At 41.1% G+C, this 26,403-nt stretch overlaps 2 protein-coding genes across 3 annotated transcripts; both read right to left on the bottom strand.

The window, feature by feature from the left end:
* Positions 1-751: 751 nt before the first annotated feature.
* On the bottom strand, positions 752-7,991 carry LOC142959956 (hepatic and glial cell adhesion molecule-like). Its single transcript, XM_076101480.1, has 7 exons — positions 7,907-7,991; positions 6,180-6,521; positions 3,021-3,302; positions 1,635-1,728; positions 1,425-1,498; positions 1,200-1,273; positions 752-901 (listed from the first exon to the last, which is right to left on the bottom strand). Exons 1-7 carry the CDS (start codon positions 7,989-7,991, stop codon positions 752-754), a joined length of 1,101 nt encoding a protein of 366 aa, XP_075957595.1.
* A 2,598-nt stretch (positions 7,992-10,589) lies between these two features.
* On the bottom strand, positions 10,590-26,339 carry ap2b1 (adaptor related protein complex 2 subunit beta 1). 2 transcript variants are annotated; one of them, XM_076101154.1, is made up of 23 exons: positions 26,228-26,336; positions 24,564-24,654; positions 24,039-24,093; positions 23,812-23,917; positions 23,292-23,427; positions 22,061-22,306; positions 21,770-21,960; positions 21,311-21,532; positions 21,073-21,193; positions 20,801-20,896; positions 19,947-20,062; positions 19,654-19,819; positions 19,349-19,447; positions 18,962-19,221; positions 18,599-18,791; positions 18,164-18,205; positions 16,943-17,095; positions 15,843-15,988; positions 15,508-15,637; positions 15,301-15,385; positions 14,974-15,060; positions 14,263-14,417; positions 10,590-12,935 (listed from the first exon to the last, which is right to left on the bottom strand). In XM_076101154.1, exons 3-23 carry the CDS (start codon positions 24,073-24,075, stop codon positions 12,861-12,863), a joined length of 2,862 nt encoding a protein of 953 aa, XP_075957269.1. In that variant the 5' UTR covers positions 24,076-24,093; positions 24,564-24,654; positions 26,228-26,336; the 3' UTR covers positions 10,590-12,860. The 2 variants fall into 2 exon arrangements, with proteins under 2 accessions (XP_075957269.1, XP_075957268.1); XM_076101153.1 differs by lacking the exon at positions 24,564-24,654 and having other exon boundaries at positions 26,228-26,339.
* Positions 26,340-26,403: the final 64 nt, after the last annotated feature.

Raw genomic sequence — 26,403 nt, 5'->3', positions numbered from 1 at the left:
GGCACACCTTACATTACGTAAAGACTCAAGGAGCACAGAGGAAATATTACAAGAAACCTGAGAAATGTTTCACATTTTATTTAAGTATAAAATTGAAATATCCTCCATCAACTGGGCTTTTCTCTGTCTGGCCCCTTAAAAATGCTATTAAATTATCTAGTAACTAAAATAGTCATTTACATTATTTCACAAAATGTTACAAAGTAACAGCTTCATTTCCTTTCATCAACACTAGAGACAATATCACACATAACACTGTAAAATAGTAATAAAGTGACATTTCTGAGGGTGATTTATTTTCTTTAAAACCACTTAATCTGTAACAAACCCAATGTTGTTGATCATTTTGAATTGAGCATAACAACAGTATTATTATCAATGTATAGTTGCATCTTTCTTACCCCACCTCAACTTCATGCAGACTCCGTGCCCGTTGCAAATGTTTTGATTTTGTAGATCCAGTAACCAACAACAACAATGGTGGTTAGTGATAAAACCAAATAGAGGCTTTACATTTCTCTACAGTCTGTGCTTCTAACTTTAACAGCAATCTATATTTAAGTTACAGTTTACTTTAATAAAAACATATCAACAGGCAGCAATTACATTATTGTAAAACCCCAGATCTTGAAAGCGATCTTTCCCAAACTCCGGGCCGATGTGCAGGAAGTTGCCACCCAGTGTCAGGAGCAGCACACAGTAGGACCGTCCTCCCACTAGCTGCGTGTGGAGCGTTTAAACTGATGGGCTTTCAGGTATACCTGTGGGAAGAGCGGGCAGGGGACCCATTAGACTGGGTCAGAGATTCGGTGTAGTTGGGGGAACTGTAGTAGCACGGAGGGTTGTCCAGTTCAGAAGGAGATCCAATACTGTTGCTGGATGAGTCATCCATTGAGGGATCCTGCAAAAGAGGACAACGTCAGCCCAACTTTGTTTAAGAAAAAAAAACATCTATTCCGCCTCCATCTGCTCATCCGTTCCCCTCACCCAATAAATGCTCATATGGCTCTTAGATCCTTGTGTTGGAATGTGTCCATGGTCCAGTCAACCTTATACTCCATAATCAGGCAATTGTAATCTAATTCACGTCAAAAGTTAAGTTAAGTCTTTTTTTCACTAGTGTTGCTTCAGATTTGTGTCTTGCTTCCATTTCTGAGTCACAGAATGTACTAAGAGCATAGTGAGGATAAGAGAGATACCTTTTGCTGCAGGATGTAAAGTGAAGTTACAACATTTTTTCCATTATGCTCTGTCCTTTTCGGAAGCACATCAGCTGTGGCAAAGCATAAAACATTGGACTGTCATTTACACACATCGCCTAGTTTCGGAATCGTTACCATTCCAGTCTCATTTATATTAACTGATTACGTTTTGTATTAACTGTCATCACAGTGAAATATTTATTCAGTGTAACTATATTATACCTGTTTGACTGAGTGGTGAGTGATCCAAGTGGTCATACAAGCTGGAGAGAGGCTTTGTAGCTGGATGTCTTCGCCTAACAAAGACAAAAGGGTTTCAATGCATTAATGTTATGTGATAATGTTTGTTTATTTGCATTCCAGACATGCCTTTCTTAAAATTAGTCTTATGGAATTTAGGGTTGATTTTAAAAGCTTGCTGGCAGTTCCTACTTTTTGGAAGGCGTCCAGCAGGCACACACTGTCACCAAAGTGATGAGGAGGAAAATGCCCCCAGTGGAAAGGATGATATAGAGGGAACTTCTTCCTGGTAGGATAGGCAAAATTACAGTTCAAGAAAACTAACAGAATACGGGAACATACATAAAAGTATTTTACAGAAAATGATTGTTGAATTTATGTTTCCAAAATCTGGGAGAGTAAAGCTACTTTTAGACATGCTAGTGGCATGGCTCAAGGGATGGGCGGTCCACCACTTTGGTCCAGGCTAAAATATCTCAACTTTTGGATAGATTGCCATGAAGTTTTGCACAGCTATCCAGGGTACCCATAGACTGAATCCTGATGACTTTGGTGATCTCCTGAATTTTCCTCTAGAGTCCACCTGCTGGTGTAATTCTTCACTTATCCTGTTAAATATGTCAACATCTATTTTATTCATGGTCCCCAGACGATGATCTATCGGGACTTTGGTGATACCATGACTTTTCCTCTTGCCCCACTACGAGGTTAAAGGTATAATATGCAGGAATAAAAAAAAAAAATCAATGTATAGACTAATACAAAAATAATCCCTCTCAATCATCCCCAACTGGAAGTGTGTAGCAGTGTCTGCAGAGATTCTGCCGCTGCCTGTGTTTTCTCTGTTCTTCCTATTTTGCTGAATTCAGGACATTTCTGGGCATCAGCAATGAGTCTTTGGGCCTCACGTGGGGGTGTAACCCCCAGCCAGTAGCCTGTCCAGGTCGTCAAATACCGCTGCTTTGTCCCGCCCCTCGATGATTTATACCGTGGCACAAGTCCCAGCACAAGTCATTCAAAATCTGGCAACTTCAGCACCAGAGAGATGGGCTTTAGACCGTCAACGCCATGAAATATTCCAAAGCGTAGCTTTCATTTCTCTTATTCACTGCTTTGTTCTCACTAATGCTGTAATTTAAATTACATATACATCTGCTGTTCCCTCTTACAGGCCATGTGTATCTACTGAGCGTCCTCTCTGACCTAATTCTCTGAGTCATAGCCACGTCTGTTGTCCCAAACCTGGAACCTTTTCAGAGGCCGCTAGCCTTTATTTTATGTGGACATTTAATGTAGTCAAATAATGTATATGTAAGGATAATTATCATTTTGACTTTCAAATGGCATAGAATTGTTGATAAAATATGCAAACATGAAATATCTTGAAATGTTGGGATACATTGGCTTCCTGTAACACTTCAAAATGTTTGCTTCACGTGTTTCAAGGCTTCTACGTGGACAGCTCTTCTGTGTTGTCCTGATAAATATGTGAAGAGAACAGATCTACCTCCTATTGTACTGCCCATGTCACTTTGTCAAGCATGATGCGTTTAACACTTGTTGGCTCGTGTCACTTACTGTAGACAGTCAGTCTGATTGGCAGGCTTGTCATGTTACCCACAAGATTCTCCACTGTGCAGCTGTAGATGTCATCATCTGCCATCAACACCCGTGTGATGGTCAAGAGCTTCTGGTCAGGTGACAACATGAACCTCGACACATTGGTCAGTGGCTTTCCACCTTTGAACCACCTGTAGGCATTCCTGGTTCCATTGTCATGGGAGCAGTTGAGGATGACGTTTTCGCTGAGCTCCAGTACTGATGAAGCTTCCATGTGGATATAGGGCCTGGATATCAACTCTGGAGGAAGGCGGCAGTAGATTCAATAGTTTTCAACATGTAAATAGACACAAAAGAACAGGAAACATGCTGTAGAATGCAAGGGATGCTGATAGACTCAAAACAGGAGACGTTTTGGATCAGTAACTTCAGGCCAACTTTTATTCAGGGACTTACAAGGAAATTGACTTCTCCCCTTTTCAATAACTTCTCTGCTTGTTTCTACATTTAGTTTATATGTTGTTGTTGTTGTATACTATTTATACCAACATTATTATACCTTTCTTATAGTATCTGACATTATAGTTGTTATGTTTTTAGATAAGTATTTTTGAGGGTGATCCATCATGAGTGTTTTCATATTGTAGGGGTCTTTAAACTAGATATTTATTCACAGCATTGTATATTATCAGCCATTATATGTGTGCGTTTTTACAGTATATGTTAGCACATTTTGATATTTTCACTGTCATTGACCTTTATTTATTATTTGATGATTTAATATCTTTTTATTTTTTGACAGTGTATGTGTGAGTTTGTTACAGTATAAGTTTGCACTTATTTTCTTGTAAGTAGTCTCTTGGTTAACATGCCATGTGACACATGACCTCTTGATGAGGTGTAACTAGAATATCTGTCCTCATTGCCCTTTATACCCTGATGAAGACTGTTTGAGTCAAAACGCATTGGTAATCCATGTACTAATAAAGGATGCTTTTCAGACTGCCAGCCTACACCAAATGTTTTGGACCTCCGTCTTCATGTGGCGATAAGAAATTTGGCTACATTTTCTAGATAAATTCTGTCATTAGTAGTAGTTTTCTCCATTATCCATTAGTTTAATTGAATCTTTAGAGACCTGGAGACTGTCTTAAATGCTTTTAATAGGCCCCCTTCACTACTGTAAGTCTTTCAAAGTGGGAGTCAACCATGCCTGCAGCTACAGTAGTTCAAAATTATATAATGTCACAATTTCACATGTTGAAAAATAAAATACAGAATGTGTTTCTAAACTACCACATACAGCATATTTGACGCCATTTCTGACCTGTAGTCTCTTGCTACTCATCCTCAAGTATATACGCCAATACAAATGTATCTGTGAACTAGTATCAGCTGATAATATTGGTCTGACAGTTTTAATCAGTTGAGCTTTAAACTGGGGTGCTGTGAATCTACCTATAGACTATGGCATCTATTGGAGAGGAGGACCAAGATATTGATTTGCATGTCAAAAATGAGTTTCAAGTTCAAAATCTGAAAGAACACCAAAGATTGTAGTACAGTATTGTAGAAATTAAGCAAGATTATTATGTTTATTAAAGGTGCAGTGTGTAGCATTTGGCGGCATCTAGCTGTGAGGCTGCAGATTGTAACCAACTGAAACGTCTCCCGTGTGCAAAGCACGTAGGAAAATGGTGGCCAATGCGAAATGTGAAAATGTGAATGGCCCTTTGGCTTATGGAAACATTATTGTATTGTAGATGGCTCTTAACAGCCATGAAATCTTCTGAGCATCAGATGACAGAGGATTGCATTCTCAGCAGTAGAGTGGGAGGAAATAGTTGACACAGATTGCCTCTTGTGGAACATTGTTGCTTCCCTCCTACTCTTCTTCAGTATACAGGTGACCTTCACACAGACCTCTATGTGGGCAGAGCTGATGCCATTCTTCCATCATGAAATGCGGTTGGAGAGGTTAGAGGTGAGCATGAGCTAATACATGGGGGGATTAAGATGTAAGGTGTCTTCAGGGAGGTTGATGGACCAGCACTGCAGCTTCTACCATAACTGCTGACAATACACACACAGTAAATAAGCCTGTAATCAGTTTACCCAAAGTCCCAGATCCCCTGGCCCTCTAGTGTTCTTTGGTTAGGACAGGCCTGCACTCTTCCACCAAATCACTGTGGTTACCTCAGTCTTACTGTACTGTCAGCTAGTGCTGCTGCTCACACAACAGCTATTGTTGCCTCGAACCTTTTATTGTTCTTAATGGATGCGCTCCAAAACAAACACGAGATTGTCCTGTGTGAAACACAGTCAGTGTTGACTTCTGTTACTGCAGTTTTGTTACATAACTTCCATAGTTTACTAACGCCAGTTAAGAAAAAAATGCAGTTGTTTTACTGAACAAACACACTGGTTTTAACCCAAACCATGATCTTTTCCTAAGCCTAGCCAAATACCTTTCGTCTGTATTTCACGAGTTGGGAGTGAGAATGTGTTGTTAGAAACGGTAATGTTGTGTCCACCATCACTTAAAAGTTTAGAAAAGATTAACCTAAACTTTGCTGCAGCATCTCTACCACCTGCTGCTTGTTGTCAGCAGAGACATTCATTGTCAGACCTACCACCTCATATGCTGCCTGCACTCCATTAAACCAGGTTTCCTTGCCCTCGATGCTATAACAAGCATCACCTGTGTGGGTGTGTAGGGCCTTTAAATCTGTCAAGTAAGTTGGCTGACTTTTCAAAGTTTGGAAAATGTTTTAATAGAACATTACAGCATGTTGTTAAATTGTGTTTTTTGTGCCACTCTGAGTCAGAGGAGAGTAAATCATGAATTCACTCTTGATGGATCCAGGTTAGCAGCTTTCTCCTGCATCCTGTCTTGGCTAAACATGTCCTTGTCCTCTTTACTCACTTTTAGAAAAAGTGAAATGGTGAGTCAGCAGCAGAAATAGTATTTAGTATCCACCCAGGTAATCTGGGGTCTCACTCTCAGGAGCAAGGCATCAAACTATTTGTGAAAGCTGCCATTATCCATACACAACTCAACTGGCACTTAAATTGAACTTGAGAAGTATGTTTTCTGGTTCAGACTGAAGAGAAACTGGTGTGATTTTTACCGTTACGTTCATTTTACAAATCACACAATAGAGCTTGTTTTCTTACCATCCACAGTGAGCATGATAGTGCCCTCTCCTGTAAAGGTGTCATCTGTGATGGAGATCTCCACGTCATAAGTTCCGTCATCAGAGAGCCTGAGGTTGTGGAGAAGCAGAGTCCCATTTTCAAATACCAGGATCCGGTCACGATACTCGGGCCTCAGGGTCCCAATGATGTCAGTTCCAATTGACTGGACAACAGTGACAGACTTTTCCCTCTTAAGCTGCCACTTGATGACCGGCAGGTCGAGGCTGAAGCTACTATAGCGGACAGACAGCAGGGCCTCCCCCCCTACTGTACCTCTAATGAGAGTGTTGGGGATGGTCATATTCACTGCCACCACCCCACCTGCAGAGAAACAAACAAGAGAGGTCAACAATTGATTATTTACAATCCATAGCTTAAAGGAAATAAATATATTTCTGTTATGCTAGGCGTTTATGTGTCCAAGTGCTATTAATATGTCTATACATCATTATTTATAATCATTTTATTGTTATTTCACAAATTTGGAAGTAAATATTTATAGATGAAGAGACACCAAGAGGAATGTACCTACCATAGTTGTCTGAGATGTGTACAGCTCTAATAGCAACAAGCATTTATAGTTTTACATAGTCAACTCTTTAACGGACGTGTTGCTGAGAATCATAAATCTGCAGAAACGATGTGGCTCAGTTATACAGCCCCCTTTATTCAAACCTCAAGTAATTTGATTGCCAAAGTTTAGTTTCAGTGGTTAGCTGAAGGCTCGTGTGGGCATCACACCCCATCTCTGCTGTATACTGAATCCAGTTTGCATGGCAGATCTACATGACCATGGGAACAGCTGACAGTTCTTGGGATGGGCCAGCATGAGCCAACAAAAGTGGGGATTGTTTGTTCAAATTTCCTTCTTGGCAGTTCATGAAAAGAACACTGGGAGCAGTCCAGATGCCATGCTAGCTTTGCAGAAACAGAGCAACTCAGTGACTCGGCTGCTAGTCACAACAATAGCAGGGCAGTGATGAGACACAGCCACAGCTGAAAGTTACTGAATGTCTGAAAACACTGGTTCAGCCTGAAGGCACAATTACTGTATTACTTACAAAGGGTGGGCACAAGAATTTAAAAGCACCCACACAGTTTAATGCAATCCAATACCCCAACAACAAATACTACCTTTGTGATGTCCATAATGATCAGTTTTCAGTTTCAGAGAGTCCTCAATTTAACTGACATTATAGATGATACAATATGATGCATAGCACTGCAAAGATAACCACAAACCTCTGGTCATAACACATTGTGTCAAACCCTCTACATGTTCCATTTATATTTATAGTAAATATGCAACTTTAAAAACAAAATCCATTTTGCTCCTGTTTTTGGTATTTTCTTCCAGAATCCAGCTAATACTGTGTAAGAACAGCAGTAATAAATAATACTAAAAATGTGAGTGTTTAGTTGCATATGCTACTGGAAGGACCCTCGGATTGTTACATCCAGCAAGTTGGTGTTGATTCAAATTGCATAGCTAACATTATATCTGCAGTTTGTAATTTTTTGATTCCCTCATTCTGACACAAACAAACAAAAAAACAAACAAAAAAGCAGACTTCATGATTCAGCTGTTCCTTACTTGCTACAATGTAAACTATTACAAAGTTAAAGCTTTTCCAATTGCATAAACCTGCAAGTGACCATTGTCAGGCAAACCTTTAGCAAATCCTGAAATAGAAAATGTGACTTACCTGAATTGAAGGAACCGAGACACATGAGCATTAAAATCTGGGAAATTATTTTAGCTTTTGAAGGAGCCTCCTTCTCTGCCTTCATCTTGGGTCTCAAGCTTTGTTTTCCTCCCAGACAACCAACATGATCTGTGACTCTGGGCAGGACGGAGAACACAGTCATTCATTCACGCTCTGCTGGGACCGAGTACATGTTGTTCTCAAACTCCAATGTAGATGCAGGACAAAAGTGTGTGTGTCTGAATGTCCATTTTGTTAGCTTAATGTTTTTATTACAACGATAATTTATATGTTGATGAACAGAACAAAAGTCAGTGTTCATCGCCTTTCTATATGAGTGTATCATTGATGTTGAAGCACACATGATTTTGCTTGTCTTTCAGTCTTACCAGTGGTGGGGCTGAACTTGTAAAGTATAATTGAGAGTGGCTCCAGAGGAGAAGCAAAGGTGTTTTCCTTTTTTTTTCCCGTGTACGAGCTGACATTTTGGTTCATGGCTCAAAAATACTAACACTACACACAGACACACACGCACGCACACCAACCCAAACTTGTCATACAAATTCTAACTCTGCTCTGCCTCTTTGACAGGAAGGAGAACGTGAGGAACTCCTTCGTCATTCTGCAGGATAAGGTTATGCTACAAAAGAACATCCTGTTAGTAATTGGAATTATTATATTAATATTATCTAATGTCATGCATAAGTGTCTTTCAAATACTAATGCTGCTCAATCCTTGACAGGAAGGAGAACGTGAGGAACTCCTGCTTTTGCAGATCTTGTAGCACACCCAGTCGTCCGAGGAGAGGGGATCTCTCTCTGCATTGCCTTTCCCGAGGTTTCTTCTCATTTTCCTGCCATCAGGATTTTGGGGAGTTTTTCCTCGTTTTCTTAGAGAGCTTGGGCTGGGTCAAATTATTCAGTATATAATGTGATATTTAACACTGAACAATGAAAATAAACTTGAGTTTTAAATGAACTTTCAAGCTCTTTCCTCCATTATTGTCAAAGACACATGGTATACGAATAAATAATATTGACAGCAATGATCTTGAAAACATTTATTATAAGTGAATCAGGATTTGTAGATAAATGACACAGTGTTGTTTACTTTTCATCGAACATTTTAGGCCTGATTAAAAGTGTTTCAGCTGTATGGTCAAATAAAGGCAAAAAAAGCCCCAAAAAAATATTTGAAAAAAAAAGAAAATCATTCAAAGAAAAGGTATAAGGAGCTTTACATAATAATCATGATTAAAACATAATTATATATTTTAAAATGTTCAGGAAATTAAAAGTACGACAAAAAAACGATTCAAAAATAGAGTGAAATCAACAAACAAAATGCATAAGACACTATAGAGCAGGAAACCAATAAAACATGCAGTTAATGTAAATAAAAGGTGTATTTAAGAGGTTTTGAGGAATGATTTAAAATACTCAGCAAACCTCAGATCTTCAAGCAGGGAGCTCCAGAGCTGAGAGGCCCTGACAGCTGAGACCCTGGTCGACTGTGGTCTCGATCCAGGATTTAGGAGCAGCCAGAGAGTCCTGCCTCTGAGGCAACAGTGTGTTAGTATGTAGAGGAGCAGCAATTCCCAGTAGATGTTCAGAAAAATATAAATATCAATCAACCCTAAAACTGACAATCAAAAAAGGCAAGATATGAGTAATGTGATCTTGTCTCTTTCAATTTGTAAAAAAAGGACTTCTCTATTTATTTTGTTGTCAAACCTTACAATGCCTCCACATCTTTCCTAAATTATTGGTATTTTCCAACATTTAAAGCCAGCAGAGGACTGTAGGTTGTTAATAGCAGTTATGCTTAGTTTGCTGGCTCAACTCTGTCTTTGTAGCTGTACTTTCAATTGGTGCTTAATGTGTTTAAACTCTGAAAGATGTGAAGAGACTCATTTTCAAAGCCATGGGTTTCATTGTTTGATGACGTCAGACAAAAAGAAGGCTTGTCCACGTTCAGTTGTACATTAAGTTGCTGGAGCACAACCATTGCGAGCTGTCAAATGCTTGTGCCACAAACACCGAACACCTCCGTTCTCATTATGGAAAGCTGACTCATTAAATTGTAAATCTGCAGGGCACTGTTATTTTGCCTTAAATTACAGGAGACAGGTTTTCCCAGTTCTTTATTCATCCAGTCTTTAAGTGTTACCACCTATAATTATATGTTCACTATAAAGATGTTGCTCTGAGCTTGTTGCCTCCTGTCCCTCATAACTGCACACAAGGCTGGATTTACCTTTTAGGGGCCCCCTATTGACCGCCTGAGCCCTGTGCATTGTGTGTGTACCCGGCCACCTCTAAGGCCCCATTATGTGCACAGCATTCTTTAAATGACAACTTCATTTGCCCAGAGACCCAAAAAGCAAATCAGCACTTTTATACCGGTACACTACCTGGCCCCCCAGGGTTAGCTAGTGCTCATTTCATTGGGCATCATTTATTTGGCAGTGTGCACCATGTGAGCACAGTATAAACTGATTTAAGCTAAAATAATGAAGTGATTTTACTTTGCTGACCGACTAATCTTGCTTTGTAATACAGGCCCCTGGTGATGTGTGTTAGTGGTGTTGAATTAAGCATTTTCACTAGCTTTTCTTATCGTCCACTGTAGTGTGACCCGTCTCTGCTTTGTTTATACACACGCACACAGTCGACACAGTGATGCATCATGTGTTTGGCAGTTTAATGACATAAGATGTGGTACTGTGACAATGACAAATAATTTACAACAGGGTTACAGCAAGGATGTTATGATAGCTCTCGCCATACATTCTGTGTTGCTGGCAAATGATTTGGATATATACTTCAATGTGTGGGAGTGCTAGAGATGATGCTGCTTAAAACAACAGAGACATGAAGATGGGAGATTAGATTTTAAATGGAGCAAAGCCATAGCCGAAATGAAAAAGGATAAAATCAACAGTGGACTCTCATGCAGGCACATTTAAAAATGGATTTCTACATTGCCATGTAGGAAAATAGTGTCACCAACACAAAAACGTCTTTTCTGTTGAATAGATAGAGGCAAGGCTTTATTTCCTTTGTAGGGTAATACCAAAACATTTAAATGTATTAGCTACATAAACTACACCATCACTTGACTACACTGTACTAGCGCAACTCTTGGCCTTAGAGCATATGCACCCTATGTTCTATTAGCACACACAAAGCCAACATCAGAGGGTTGTATCGACACTAGGGAATTAAAACATAAGCTTGGGCATTTTGTTTGCGTGAATGCTTGGTCCTGTGAGATTGGTTAGGCCCGACTTGCCCCAGGTTTAGACTGGCTTGACAACAATGGCATGAAGATAGCAAAGACACTGGTATCAAAAAGAAAGGTGAAAACATTTAAAGCACATTACAGAATTGAAGCTACTGCAACAATAAAGCCAGTTAAAAAGGAAACACACAGAGGTAGATGCACAATAAATAGGAATGACAATGGAGGTGCATAAAGCCGTGTGCAACTATGTGGTTGCAGTAAACGGGGCTAAAACAAAAATTTACATGGGAAATTAACTAACAAATATTCTGAAAACAAAGTGGCACTGGCGTGTTAACAGATTATCAATAGTTGCTGTGGTTTGTGTCATTTTAAACAAATGTGCAGTGTGTTATTTTCAGCCAGAAGCTTCTTGACCGTCTGTTCCAGTGACAGTTTGCGTTCCTCCACTTAAATACTGTAGCCTGCAGACACCTCACTACAGTTTGCTTCTTTACATGACTTTATAATTGAGTAAAGATTAGCTGTATGTCAGAACAGGTCCATTGACGTTGCTTCACGTGACATTTCTTATTTTCTTTTGCTTTTTGCATTTAACCATTAAAACATCTAAAACAAAACAAAAAAACATGCTTAAAAAATAATCTAACTCTTCGGAAGACATTTAGGTGCGGCTGAGGTGAAAAGGGTGGAGTGTTAATAAAACAGTGCTGATGGCTGATGGAAAGATGTTTGGAATAAAGACCTCAACAGGACCTGCTTCTGTGTTTTATCACTTGTCACGTAGATTTGGTGGTTACATTTCTTACTCATCTCTGGTCTACATTTTCGTTTTTCCAACGATTTTGGAATGTCAAGTTTTTCAATTACTGCACAGTGTTTCATACTTATGGAGGAAAAAGCAATTAATATATCTAAACTCTGCGCAAATTGTAAGTAATCACATTAAATACAAGAAGCTGTGCGGTGTGCTTAAAGTCATGACAGGAAAAACGGGAGTACATATGCTGCTCACTGTGATGCATGTATAATGTTTGTTAGTTAAGCATGTCTCTGGAAGTTATTGTAAGCTATGACCTCCAGGAGGATAACCCGGTGTAGGACCGACGCTAGCAGCTTCAATCACATTGTGGGTTTCTACCACAGACTGTGTATAAGAAGGTTTACTCGTCACAAACATGAATGGCAATAGGAACAAAGCAACACTGGTATTAGTCTGTAGGTGCAACTGAAGCAAAGTCAAAATCAAAAATAAAGCAACTCCAAAAGGAATGTGAGAAAAGAAATGGCTTCATGGAAAACTTGGGAGATTCTTTTCTCCCCACTCATGACAGTTAAACCATTAGTCACATCTTTACAACATTAAGACACTAAGTTAAGGATGGAATGGTCGACGTGTTTTCTCTGGGAGGTAAAAATAGAAATGGGGACTTGAATAAGAGGAGTTAATAATGCTTTCAACTGCCAAAATAAAGGAAACATCAACAGTGTTTGTCCTGTTCAACTTCAGTACAATATACACCCGCTGTACTTTTGACTGACATTTGCCTTGTTGATCACTTCAGAAGAAAACCCCAGACTATTTAGTCTCCCATCATCTACTGTTTGGATTCCGTTGTTTTGGCAGTTAGCTGCGAATGGCAGAAAATGATAAAACACTGCAGTTTGTCATCAGGACGAAGCAGAGCTGCTTAGTGTTGAAGCAGCTCAGGGCTTCAGCACAGAGTCGTACGTCATGTAGACGTACTGAGAAACCTCTGGGGCCCGACACTTGAGAGACAGCTGTGGAAACAGAGAGAGAACACAGAGTAACGATAGGAGAACCCTTTTACTCAGAAATAGGATCATTCAAGAGCCTCTTCAGATCTGTTGTGAAACAGCTTACTGTACTTTTGAGGATCGCACAGGGGGTAAACAGTAATGATGGTTCTATACACGTTTGATTCTGTATTTAATCATAACCTTTCCCAAGAGAACCCATGGGTCATTAGAGCCATCCCACAATTTGAACCACCATTCAAATATGGGAGAAAAAGTCCAAATTCAAAGTTTGCAGCAGGCTGTGCCTTCTACTCCAAGGAGAGCATTTGTAAATCTTTAACACGAAATTAAGAAAAATTAGCTAGCCGACGTGCTGAACCAATAATAACAAGAACATATCGTCTAAGAAGTTATGAGAGAACTCATTTTTGATCAACACAAAAGAGTAAACTGCAGCGTATTTAGGTAGATACTAAAACCAATAAAACTAATTCGATTCTGGATGATCATCTACTGCGAGTGTGTGTAGTGCAGAAACAATTATGTAGACAGCTGAAGGAGGGTTTATAGAGTTTTACATAACATGGATTCAAAGCTTCAAACAATTAGTCGATTAATCGATTAGTTTGTAATAATCTATGTAAATAATCGGAAACTATTTTGGTAATCTATTAATCATTTTAGCCATTTTTCAAGCGAAAAATGCAAATTATTCTCTGGTTCTACCTTCTTCGATGTGAAGACCGGTTGTTTATCTCTGTATTACATCACATTTATATTAATATCTTTGGGTTTTGGATTGTTGGCAGGACAAAACAAGACATTGGAAGACGTCACTGTGGACTTTGTGATTTCATTGATGTAATTTTATAGACTAACAATCCATTAATTAAAAACAGCTTTGATAAATAAATCGAAAATTAAATAAATAAATGTTTGTTGCAGTCCTTTGTTTAATAAATTCTGGTTCCGATTTTTCCCCTCAACGACTATCATTATATAGCACAAGTGAACTCAATCTACTTTACATTAAAAAGCCATTAAACACTAAATATATGTATATAAAACCTATTTTATTACCTATCAGAGACGCCGCTATAATCTACTACATGCAGGTACTTCACCAAATACAACCACGAATCACTCAAATGTTTGTCCAGGTTTAATTGTGATCAATAAAAATAACAACAACAAAAAATTGAAATTCTTTGTTAATTTCTTTCCCTTTCTTACCAACTGAACTGAATTGGAATTCTACATTAAACCTTGTAGATGTCACCTGGACACAGATACTCATCAAACAAGCATGAAGCACGGCTGAAGGCCCAATAGAGTAATAACACTCTACCGTGTAGTTGGGGTTGCCGGGCTGAATGCGGAGCTCAGCTAAGATCCAGATGCCGTTGGTTAGCTTGAGGGACTGGTAGAGCATGTCCTGGCCTTCTACGTTCCTCTTGGCAATGGTGAAGATGTTGTTACTCTGCAGCTTCCCTGATACCGTGTCTGCAAGACCAGAATCAAGGTTTAGGTAATTAACACACCTCAATTACTGAACAAAGTGAAATACACACCAGGCTGTAATCACTACTGGAACTGTAATCACTGTAGGTACTAACACTAATGTTCACACCAGCAAACTGGCAAAAGGTTTAGAAGGGAATTGACGGTAAGGGTTTTATTGAACTATGAGTGGCAACCTTCGGATTTCAGTAAACCTGACCGTGCTAAGAACAGCCACCATCCTGCTGCCAAGATAATGGTGGCACAATTATGAGCGAGTTGGAAGAGTCCTTCAGGTACAGAGGAAGAGGAAATGTCCCAAGATAGACATGTGGGTGGAGAAAGAAAACACAGAGAGAAGGGTGAGGTCTTTGGAATGAGTGGTAGGCGGCAAAAAGAGAGCTGGTAGGTTATCAGTCCTGTGACGAGTGTACAAATGTTTTCAGTGTTGGGCCTGGGGACCGCTGAGGGATCGAGAGTTTTGGCAGGGTGTGATGAAAACTTGTTGCCGGAATTTCACGAAAAAATATAAATGCTTGTTTGTTTTTGCTAAGCCAACCTGCATTGAGGTGGCACTCCTTTATCTGGTACTGTAGCTCGTTCTCATTAGGGATGTCTTTCCAGGTAGCCAGGAACACCTGTCGCTCTGAAGAAGGGAAGAAAATAAAAACATATATCAAAATTAGTAATGAAGGATGCTGAGAGTTGATTTAAACACATAGAAACACAACATATTATTGGGATGGTTGATGCATACAGAAGTAAATAATGGCCAGTCATGTAGCATATCATGTATGTATATATATTTGATCCCGGCTTCAGCGGTTGTGGAAGATATTGTTTGTGATGTAATGATGTTTTATTAAGTTGTGGTTCACAATCATACCCATTTTCCCATCCTCAACAAAGAATATGTTGAGAGGGATGAGCACGCTGAAGTAGAAGACGTCGATGTTGTTCTTCACAGCCACCTGGGCACAAGTAAGCAAAAGAGCTTTGGCGTTAGATATTTTGGGTATAAGCAGACACTGTTTTTCTGTGCCTTTTCAATGTGTGGCACTGCTGTTCAAATGGTGAGTGAGAGCTTATGTACCTGGAGATTATTGAGTGGGTCCATCTTCATGACAGGCCCAATGGTGTTGATAGGCAAAGAGACCTCAATAGTCTGGCTGGGCATCAGTGGAGTGTGAACGGGCAGAGGACTGGTAGGGATCATCCCAAAACTACATGTAGGACATTAACAAAAATCATTCAGTACCTGTTTTCAGTTACAAAATATACACTCAGCAGCTAATCTATGTGGTACACCAAGATCAAGATCAAGTTAAAGCAGTCTAATACACCAGCTCTACTGTTTCAGAAAGATGGTATTTGATGGTAGTAATATCGTAGTTCAACAGGACTTTTTCTGTGCATCATCTCACCGACCTGTTCTTGTTGAACTGGACAGCGAAGTCGGTCATGTGTTGCAGGGCCTTGTTGGTGAAGGTCATGTCCATGTACATGTGGCCCTGGCGGCGAGAGAAGGTGCCAGAGATCTCCAGTCCCTTGGCCTTCACTGCAGGCAGCCACACCTGGTAAAAAGGTACCAGGGTAATCAATTATCAGGATGGAATATATACACACTGGAAGTCAAATGTGTGTAATCTCCTGCAACAAAAGCTTCAGTCATTGGTAAAACAAACTGGAAGCTTAGCATCAAAATGTGTGCAGATTTTTAATAGGAACTGGTTCCTTAAGCCAACTGTAGTGGCGTTTTGCCCCACCCATCCATACGAATAATCATGCTTTAAACATTGAGTTACCAGCATAAAAAGATGTGCTTGTTGCCCGTTTGGTTGTCAGAATCGATATTATAACAGTAGACTCAAATTTTACAGAATTCAGACAGGATCAAAACATCTTCAGAGCAACAGGTGTTTCAGTTTAACAAGTGACCGTGTTAACTGGAGACTGCGTCTGTGGTTGCTCGTATTAACTTAAGCGGTTGGCATAGATAACACAGATGAGTATGTATTTAAAGTGGATTGACATTTTTTACGAGGACTCACCAGTTAATAAGGTCACTGGTTTAATCGAAACACCGGTAATGTCTATCGCTGTAAGCTATTAAACGTGTTGACTACTGGACTGATCAAACATGCTCAAGTTTGTAGCGCCCATTTTGAAACCCAATAAACTCAAAACTCTGGGTCCATGTCTGACATCAGACCTTCTGTACATGACCACAGATAACATAGTTATCAAGTATCTAGAGACTTGTATGCTCGTAAATGTTTCGCTGGTGTAACGTTACAAGCTAGATTTCTACATCAAATACATGTATAGATCTGGCTACTAAATACTGGGCCACTTGCTGATGTATTATACCCTCTCACTACTAGCAAACAGATCTGGAAAGTAAATTTGTTTGGGTTCCATTCGCCATCTTTGGTGGTTAATGCCCCACCAAGGAGGGTCTCACATTACTTTGTTGGCTTTGTGTTTTATTGAGAGCACAAGTTAATTCTGAAGTTGTGTGAACTCACTGATTTTGCGGCTATATGGCCTCCAGTGGTGATGGCCATGCCTGTGGAAAGCTCAAACAAGTCGTTAAGGCCACTGCTGACAGCTTGAGGAGCTGGTGTAGGTGACGGAGCAAAAGTACTGGGCACAGATGAGGGGATGAAGTTCTGTCCCACCTACAATCACACAAAAAACACACACACACAAAATCTACGTAACCATCATTTTGGAAAGCATCACTGGCAACTTGACAATTTGCAATAAAACTACAAATAAAAGCACAAAGACCATCTCAAGAAAATAGTAATAAAAAAACAACATTTTAACTAAAGCAAGCGATCAGCCTAAGCTCATTTGACAGAGAGAGTGTGAATTTAAAGAAGCATACTTGTGGTTTTGGGTGTTTGAGCTCATTAATTACAAAGCTAAGTTACAAAGAGATCTCTCAATCATCTATCGTATGACCTGCTTAAAAATATTAATGTTTAAAATAAGTTCATACATGGGTCAATTTCTGGTTTTGCCAGTCTGGTCCCGTTTGATTTTGTGCAAACTGGCGTTTGTCATTAAGACACATTCTGGCAAATTCAAAAGTGGCCTACATTAGCAATATGACAACATGATTAACATGATATTATATTTTTGTTTATACACTCTCAGTCTCATTATGTTCCACTTGGGAGCGGCTGCTGAGTCAAGCGTGACGCCTAGTGGTACAATTTGGGACATCGGTCCGGTCCAAGATGAGCACAAATTAAAATTGTGGGATGATTTTTACAGGTCAGAAAACGTGCTTAACATCTGTGTGGTCTTCTCACTCAGTGGTTTTTAAACTAGGGGGCGAGGATAATTTCTGGGGAAATTTAAAAAAAGAACATATTAAAGATAATAGATTTACATTTCCAGGGATATAATTCACCTCAGAATAGATTTTAATGAGTGCGTTTGTGTGCCTGCAGACAAGTTTCTGACAGGAGAGTTCAGGTTGGTTCGGGGGTCATGGAATGAATAACACCTGGGTGCTAGCTGTTCAAACTAAACAAAGACCGTCCTGAATATTCTGGATTATTATTCCTAACTTGAAAAGGTTGAGAACTACTGTTTGAACTGAAAATATATGAGTCTGAGACAAAGAAGGTTTAAAAACTTGTTAAATATTTGAAGAAGTTGGTGTGAGAGTGTGGTGGGTTTAATTCAGCGAGCATGCAGACAGGCAGACTGCCGAACAGAAGGGCTTGACTTACTGCTGGACTTCCCCCAACACCTCCGCCCAGGTCTCCCCCCAGCTACAGGAGAGAAGAGAGGCCCCCAAAGACAGCATCCAAACATCAGACGGACCAAACACACAAACAAAGACAGAGACAGAGACTTTCTTAGCAACCGCAACCCATCAAGAGGAGCCCTCACTTTCAGCTCGGCATGGTAGACATTAAAATAAGACTTCAAAATCTGCTAGAAGATTATCAAGGAGTCCAGTTAGTCCAGTGGCTTGAAGAAGAGGAAAAGTGACCATTAACAGAAGATAATACACCAAGGCTTAATGTAGCTCTATGTTGGAAAAACAATCATGTTTAGGACAAATATATTCTGGATTTTAAAACATTTCAAAAACCTTTTAGTGATGTATTTTAAGAATTTTAAGATAAAATGAATGTGTGTGTGTGTGTGTTCAAGCTCACCAAACTGTCCAGGCCTCCTCCCAGAAGGTCCACGGCCCCCATCTGCATGGAGGAGACCTGGGGCACATTGACTGGAGGGCCCAGGTCCAGGTTCAGCAGGTCACCCAGCAAGTCCCCCTGGCTGGGGATCACATGTTGCTGCTCCATGGCAGCGGGTGGCCCGCTGCTCACTGGGCTCTCGCCAGTATCAATGCTGTCACAGGAGAAAACAGGAGTACTGGTAAGAGACAGGAAGTCAAAGCTTTGACAGGTCCTTGATTCAGCGACACAGCACTTTTGCCTTACATGTTGCCCTCTTGTGTGTCACGTGCACGACATTTACTACTTTTGTAATATTATCTGCATGACGTCTTTTCAATTGACCTGCTGTGCTGCACAGGAAGATGTTTGCGGTGGACTCCGTGGCTGCCCTCCACGAAGGCGCTGGGCGGTTTGTGATAGACGGAGGCCAGGGAGCCAATGTGGCAGATGAGCTCATCCAGCAGGGTGGGCTCAATCAGGTCCGTCTCCTCTGAGATCAGGGGCTTTTCTGACAACACCACCTCCTTGGCAGTCACGGGGTCGGTGGACAACAGGCGCCAATAAATGTAGCCCCTGTCACGCAGGTCAGGGTTGTCGGAGTCCTGCAGAGGAGCAGAGAGTTCAACATGCGCGCTGTGAAATATATTATTTTGTTTCCCATTTATTTAGTGTAGGAATTACATCTTAAGGACTACAGACGATGAGCTGTGCAAAAAAACACCTGCTCACCTGAGTGGCCAGGCTGAGGACCTGCTGCACCAACTCCTGAGTCTCCGATGGCTTCTTAAGGAACAGCTTAACAATGGCAGTCAGCAGAGTGAGCTGGACCTGTAAATCAAAGCACACACCGTTATATTACGATTATCTTCAGGGTACAATGCCTCCCAAAGTCCTCAACTCCCTTGTTCACCCTTGACCATACACCTCTACCACATTGTAATGTGCTGAACTCGATGTCAGTAACTGTTCAAGATTCAGTTGGTAAATGATTCAAGTGCGTTTCAGTTAATTGCTCGTCAAACGAATGGACCCACCTGGGTGCTCTCGTCGTGGAAGCCCTCGAGGAAGCTCTCCAGCAATTCATCAGCGTTATCGATCCTCTCGGCATACTCGCCAACGATCCAGATCATGGCAGCACGAGCATCCGGCTCATCCAGAGAGTCCAGATTCTCACACAGCGTAGCAATGATGCTTTCATACCTGGAGAACACCAGCATCTCATTGGTCAGAATAATACTTGACTGGAGGGATATAGATGTCATCCGCTTATGTTAAGTGCTCATTGGTAGTTGTGGAGCAGTTCTCAGGGCTTCAGTGGGAAACATACTTGTTTGGGTACTTGCGGAAGATATCCCTGATGACCACAATAGCCTCCTGAACCACGTAGTTGACCTTGGTCTGTATCAGGTCCAGCAGGGTGCTGACACAGCGCTCTGCTGATTGCTGCAGAGGAACGGGACAGAGGCACCATGTCACCATTACTTAGGGGGAAAAGGTTAACTTTTCATTTTTGTAATAACAAACTACAGCCAAAATGATTAAGACCGGACTAGATGCTTTAATTGTTGCTGGTCTGCATTACATCTCGGCAGACATTTTGACATCTCACAGTTGGAGGAAAAAGCACAGGTGTATTCAAAAACATAAACAATAGCTGCAGTCCACGTAGAGACGGCCCTGGTATTGTGCATGCTGGCTCACTGGAACAGCTAACTGGGACCTTTGAGACATCGTTAATGTTATTCATTTCACCTGTGATTTTTTCCACTATGACAAAGTAAAAATGTCTGCTGGGAAAAAGGGTTTGTGGTGTTCGTCTCTCCCTCTGATCAACGTCTTAAAATTCCTCTTGCCTTGTCGCGAGAAGGTGCAGTTCACACAAGCATAAACTGAGCAGCATAAATGATTGATATATATTTTTTTTTTATTATAACACATCAATTGTTCGATAAACACACAAGGATGAGACAGGCAAAAGTATCCCCATTAAGGAGACACATACATTATTTAATGAATTATGAATATAATATAATTTTAGTCTGATTGGTGAGCGAGTTATTGTCACCTGTATTATGATATTACTACCGTCACAACGCCCTGGTGACAATTCTGAAGTGAATTAAGATTATCGTGCTGCGATGCACATGAGAAGACTTCGGTGTCAATGACAGCCGTTCTTACCTCCACTTTGATGGCACAGCGTCCGATGGCTCGTACAGCCTTGCGCACAAAGTCAACGTCCACCTCTGTGGCGTATTCCTTCAGTTCAGCCAGCACCTGAAAGTGTCAGAGAACAAAAGTAATACACCGTTTGTGTTCACCACACTTTTATTTTTAGTTGTGATTAACTTTTATTGGTTTTGTTCCAATTTGATGTATTTAGCAAAAAGCAAAACCCTTTGTAGGAAGATTATCCCTCTCACAAAGCTTCTGTGTAGTTCCATAAAAGGTACCTGAGCAATGTTGGCCTGAGAGGCCAAGCGGATCATGATGTCCAGTTTCTCCAGTTTCACATAGATGGGGTCGTTGTACTTGACAAAGAATACCTTGATCTCCTGCTTCAGGATCTCAGGCCTGCGCACAAAGCAACATATTATACATTAGACTGCAGGAAAACCCGATCCAAAAGAAACAATAATTTCTATTTGAGGAAAGCTCCCAAAGCTGTGTCTGCTGTTTGTGATGACGCACCTTTTCTGAACAATGAGGTTGATGTTCCTCAGAGCCACGTACTGGACCTCGGGCTCTCCAGAGAGTAAGGTGACCAGCGGTGGGGACAACTTCTTCAGCAAGGTGTTGTAGTAATCGGAGTCCTTGGCCAGCAGCTCCAGGAACTTCATCAGCACCTTGACAGCGGACAGCACCACTGCTGAGTTGGCGTGAGACAGCCGGGGAGTGACGCGCTCACAGATGCTTTGAAAGTGAAGGAGGGAGGGAAGGAAGGGTGAGGGTCAATAAGGTTAATGGAGGGTAACACTGATTTGAATCAAGTATGGATGTCATTATTTTAAAAAAAGAGAGTGGCGTAGTGATTGTGCTGATCTTATGTTTGATGTTAGACAGTTTTGTCTCTGAAATCATCAATAGTCGCTCTATAATGGCCAGTCAGCAGGAGCCTACATCCCATACTTCAGGCTGAGTGATTGCTACCTTTGGGCTTCGCGCTCATCCTTGGGGTTGTAGTTGGACAAGCAGTCCAGGATGAAGATCTGTCCCCACTCAGTGCACTCGTTGAGGGCCGTCAGCAGCTTGTTGATGTTCTGGGGATTGAGGTCCAGCAGGTTGCTGTTGGGGTGAGACTCGCTGATCTCAGACAGCGCAGCAACCGCGTTGGCCACAACCTATAGGACGGAGGTGTTGTGTGACGATAACTCTGTTAACTACTTGCGGACAACACAAACTAAGGAAAAAAAGCTCAGGTGGGAAAGAACCGACACCTACCATGGGATTTGAGTCGGCAATGAGATCTCTCAGGGAGTCCAGGAAGCCCTGGTCCTCCACCATCTGGGCATTGATGTCATGGAGTTTCGCCACACAAACGGCCGCCGTCTTCCTCACGTATGGGTCCTCATCCTTCAGGCATTTCCTCAGCGGCTCACACAGGTACTCCGTGATCTTGTCCACCCGGATGCAGCCCATGGTGCGAACGGCCAGGGCCCGGATCAGAGGGTTGGGATCCTCACAGTCCTGGAGGTCGAGACAAGAAAGGCAGTTGTGGTTTTAAGGAGATTAGGTTTCACTGAGGCACATTCCCCCTCTGACCCAAAAGTGAAATTCCATAACTTTCTATGACCATAAATATATCCTTTCAACAGAAACTTTATTATTATCGAATAATTAATGATTGATAGTCGGAGTAAACAATGCAGTTTTGACAACAACTTTAAAGAATTTTCTAATGTAGTAACGATAGAAACACAAGTGTACATTCTACCATAATCCTGTAAAAGTGTCAATAATATTTATATACATTTATACACAATTACACCAGAGAATGTGAAGTTTGTGACTTGTCTGGTCTTGAAAACACTTCTCCAAACAGCATAACCAATAGGGCAAAAAAAAACATTATTTTCATTATTGATTTATCTTCTTGTTAATTGTTTTCTTTGTTAGACGTCATCAAATTGTTCAAATGTTTGTTATAATTTCCCACAGCCCAAGACGATACTCTTGAAAAGGAAAAACAAAACAAAAGAGAGATATAAAATAATAAAAGCCATTCAAATTTTCCATTTATAGAAAATAATTCAATAGATGAATTCAGATTATTTAGATGTAAAATAAAATACAGTTTATGTAAAACAATTACAAGTTGAAGTTGGGAGATTTTAGATGAAATTTCTAAAATTTCCCAAAAGTTAAAGTACGTTGACTGTAAGGAGGTGCTGTGTTTTTTTCAAGAGTCAGGTGCAAAATCGTATCATGTCCGACCAACGGTCGACATAACATAAAACGTTATTATGATATGAGACAAACAAAGCAACCTTTTATGACCCAAAAACTGAGCTTTTCAAAAGCGCCGTCTAGAATGGATGAATCTGAAAAGGCTGCTCTCTCTCATCTAAGAGTGAACAGGGATTGATCTGCCTTGGTGTGGATGAAGTCACAGCTTCAGATACCCTGGCAGTATTATATGCAGCTGCAGAAACAAGTGAATTTAGGGACTTGCCTTGACGAAGCTGTTGACGGCCATGATGGCCATGTCAGGCTGGGTCTTGGCGTAGTTCATTAAGTAGAGGTAGACCAACTTCTTCAGTTCCAGGTTGTCGGTCTGCATGCAGTTCACCACATCTGGAAACAAAGAACTGACAGCAAAGCGAGAGGCCTCAGTCAGACATTACAGTATGAGGCTTTCAGGGCTGTTTTTCTGTCATCATATGTTGACATCGTGAGCATTGTGATAAAGAAGTCCCCCTAAAGGCCAATGTATACTCTCTCAGAAGTGTTTTTAATTACGTTAATGTGACCTATTTAAAGTGTATTGTGTATTTGAAACTGTGTAAAAGTTAAGAATACTCCATTGAGATGTTTGTTGGGCTGGTTCTCCTCGTCTTCAAGATAAACTCATGCTAGAAGTATGTGACAAACACACTTGAGCGATTGTAGTCTGGCCGTGTTTTGACTTGCTTGGTATACAACAGTGGGTTGATAAGTGACCTAAACCAGACAGTTTAAATATCAATAAATACCTGACATCCTTGCCAACAGTCATGGCAGCGATGACCTTCTTCACCGCCTCTTTTCTCTTCTCCTTCTTCTCATTGTTCAGCTCTGCCTTCAGCTCAAAGATCTCCCCTGTGAGATCAATCACAACATGCGTTGGCAGCAGCACAGTTTGAATGTAATGTCAGCCGCTGAGAAATAAGATGATGTCTGACTGATAACCAGTTCAGCACCACTTCCTCCCTTAACTCACCTTTTTTGTTTGTTGTGAAATATTTGGAGTCCGTCATGATTGTGGTCCTTTAAGTCTGTACAGAAGAAATACACCGCATTACGCCATCAGCAAAATCTGCATCAGTGATTCCCTTCCACCATTTGCATAGGATTTCTCCCTGGATATTTACTGGCATCTCTCTTTGGTTGCATTCAAATAATTTGGGGACAATTAGTGGGTTCTGATGCCTCAACCAGGTGCATAACATGAAACACAGAGCCATGTAATCTCCAGTGACAAACATAGAATGGGTTTTACTGCAGAGCTCAGTGAATTTCCTCGTGGCACTGTCACAGGATACCACCTTTCCCACAAGTCAGACTTCTGCCCTGCTAGGTTTGCCCCCAGTCAGCTGTAAGTGCCGTTAGTGTGAAGTGGAAATGTCTGGGAGCAACAACAGTTCCTCCCATGAGGTGGTTGGTCAAGTCACACAAGGCTGCAGAACACGGCCGCCAAGCTGATTGTGAATCACTTCAAATTTCGGGGTTGCAACAGTCAACTCACGAGTTTCAAACTGCCTCAGGAAGCAACGTCAGCACTGTTTATTGGCAGCTTCATGACATGGATCTCCACGGTGGAGCGGAGGCACACAAGCCTGAAATCCCAATGCACAGTGCAAAGTGTTCATTGGGTCGGAGTAAAGCACAGCACCACGTGACAGTGGAGCTGTAGAAACAACATATCTGCAGAGATCAACCAGGCTTCACTATGTGGCGGTCTGACAACCAATTTCTATTTGGCAGATGCCAGGAGTTCCCTTCCTGCTTCGATGCACAGGGCCAACTATTTAGTTTAGTGGACAGGGAATAATGATGTGGGGCTGTTTTTTTTTTATAATGTGGGCTAATTTCCAAAGAAGGGAAACCTTAACGCTATAGCAGCACATAGTGTTTCCAACTTTGTGGCAACGTTTGGTGAGGGCCATTTCCTGTTTCTACATGACAATGCCCTGTTCACAAACCAAGGTCCATAAAGAAATGTTGTTTTATGGACGAATCTGACTGGCCTGCATTGACCCATTGAAGGCCTTATCAACCAATATCAGTTCCCAAGCTCACTAACGCTGTTAGAGCGAAGTGGGAGCAAGTGATCCCTGGCAGGTTCCACAGTATTGTGAAAATCCTTTCCAGAAGAGTGGAAGCTGGTATTATAGCAGCATCTACATGACCATGGTTTTGGAATGAGATAATCAACAATCACGTATGGGTAAAGTGTGCAGGTGTCCACCGGTGGTGGAATGTAACAAGTACATTTATTCAAGCTTACTTGTAAGTTTGAGGTACTTGTACTTTACATGAATATTACTTTCACTTATAATAGAGTATTTCCACAGTGTGGTATTGTTACTGTTACTCAAGTAAAATGTACTTTTTCCACCACTGGTGTCCACATACTTTTGGCTATGTAGTTTAGCGTTATGTCAACATCAGGTTGTCTATATTTGCACATTCGTTCTGGTAAATGGAGAAGAAATAGCGTGCAACACAGAAAATTTAAGTATACGGTGGTGCTTTGGTACTGTTTTGATGTCAATGCATGACAATTTGGGTTTATGTGTCATTTCTATCACAGGTCCTAGCTAACGCTAGCTTGTAAACGTAATTTAGCTAACGCTACATCTATAATATAAATCCCATAGCTTTAGCATTAACTATAACGTTAACGTCAATGTCATCCATTACCTTGTGAAATTCACGCTAAACCTAAATCAGTCGTGATATTTCCGATAGAGCACCGGGCGTGACAAACGACTGACTTATGGTTTGACCTCTCTTCAACGTCAAAGATAGCGAGCGTTACAACGTTACTATTAATTGCTAACGTTAGCTTGCTGCATGCTAACGTGAAGTGTAACGTTTCCAGGTAGCGTTACACGATCGGCGCTAACGCTACCTCTGGACGAGCGATGCTAGTTTAGCAAAACGTTACAACTGTGATGTAATCAGCATCATTTGGGCGAACTTTCTCCCACTCTGGTGTGACTTGTAATGTTATTAAATCTGACATCGAAACAGGAAAAGTGATCAGCGGGCCCAGCTTCCATTGCTGACAGGGAGCTACGTTGTTAACGTTAACGTGTGTGATGCGCTGCCCAGCTGACTGATCGCCCCGAAACCACACACAAAGATAGGACAACCGTTATAGATAAATGTTGAACTATGAGATACCTGATTCAAGTTTACGTCCGCGGTGAAATGTGGAGTGCAAGACGCAGGTTTGGTCCCTTCCTTTGCCAGGTTGAGGAAGATGGAGAATCGGGACTGGGATGGTGCGTTCACCGTCATCGGAAACTGGAAAACTTCCCTCTTAAATCGGGCCTCTAATTCGACCGATCCAACGCTTT

The sequence above is a fragment of the Anarhichas minor genome, unplaced genomic scaffold (genome assembly GCF_050575085.1).
Source record: "Anarhichas minor isolate MPS153535 unplaced genomic scaffold, ASM5057508v1 ptg000027l, whole genome shotgun sequence".
Lineage (NCBI taxonomy): Eukaryota > Metazoa > Chordata > Actinopteri > Perciformes > Anarhichadidae > Anarhichas > Anarhichas minor.
This window is presented reverse-complemented; position numbering and strand designations above follow the sequence as displayed.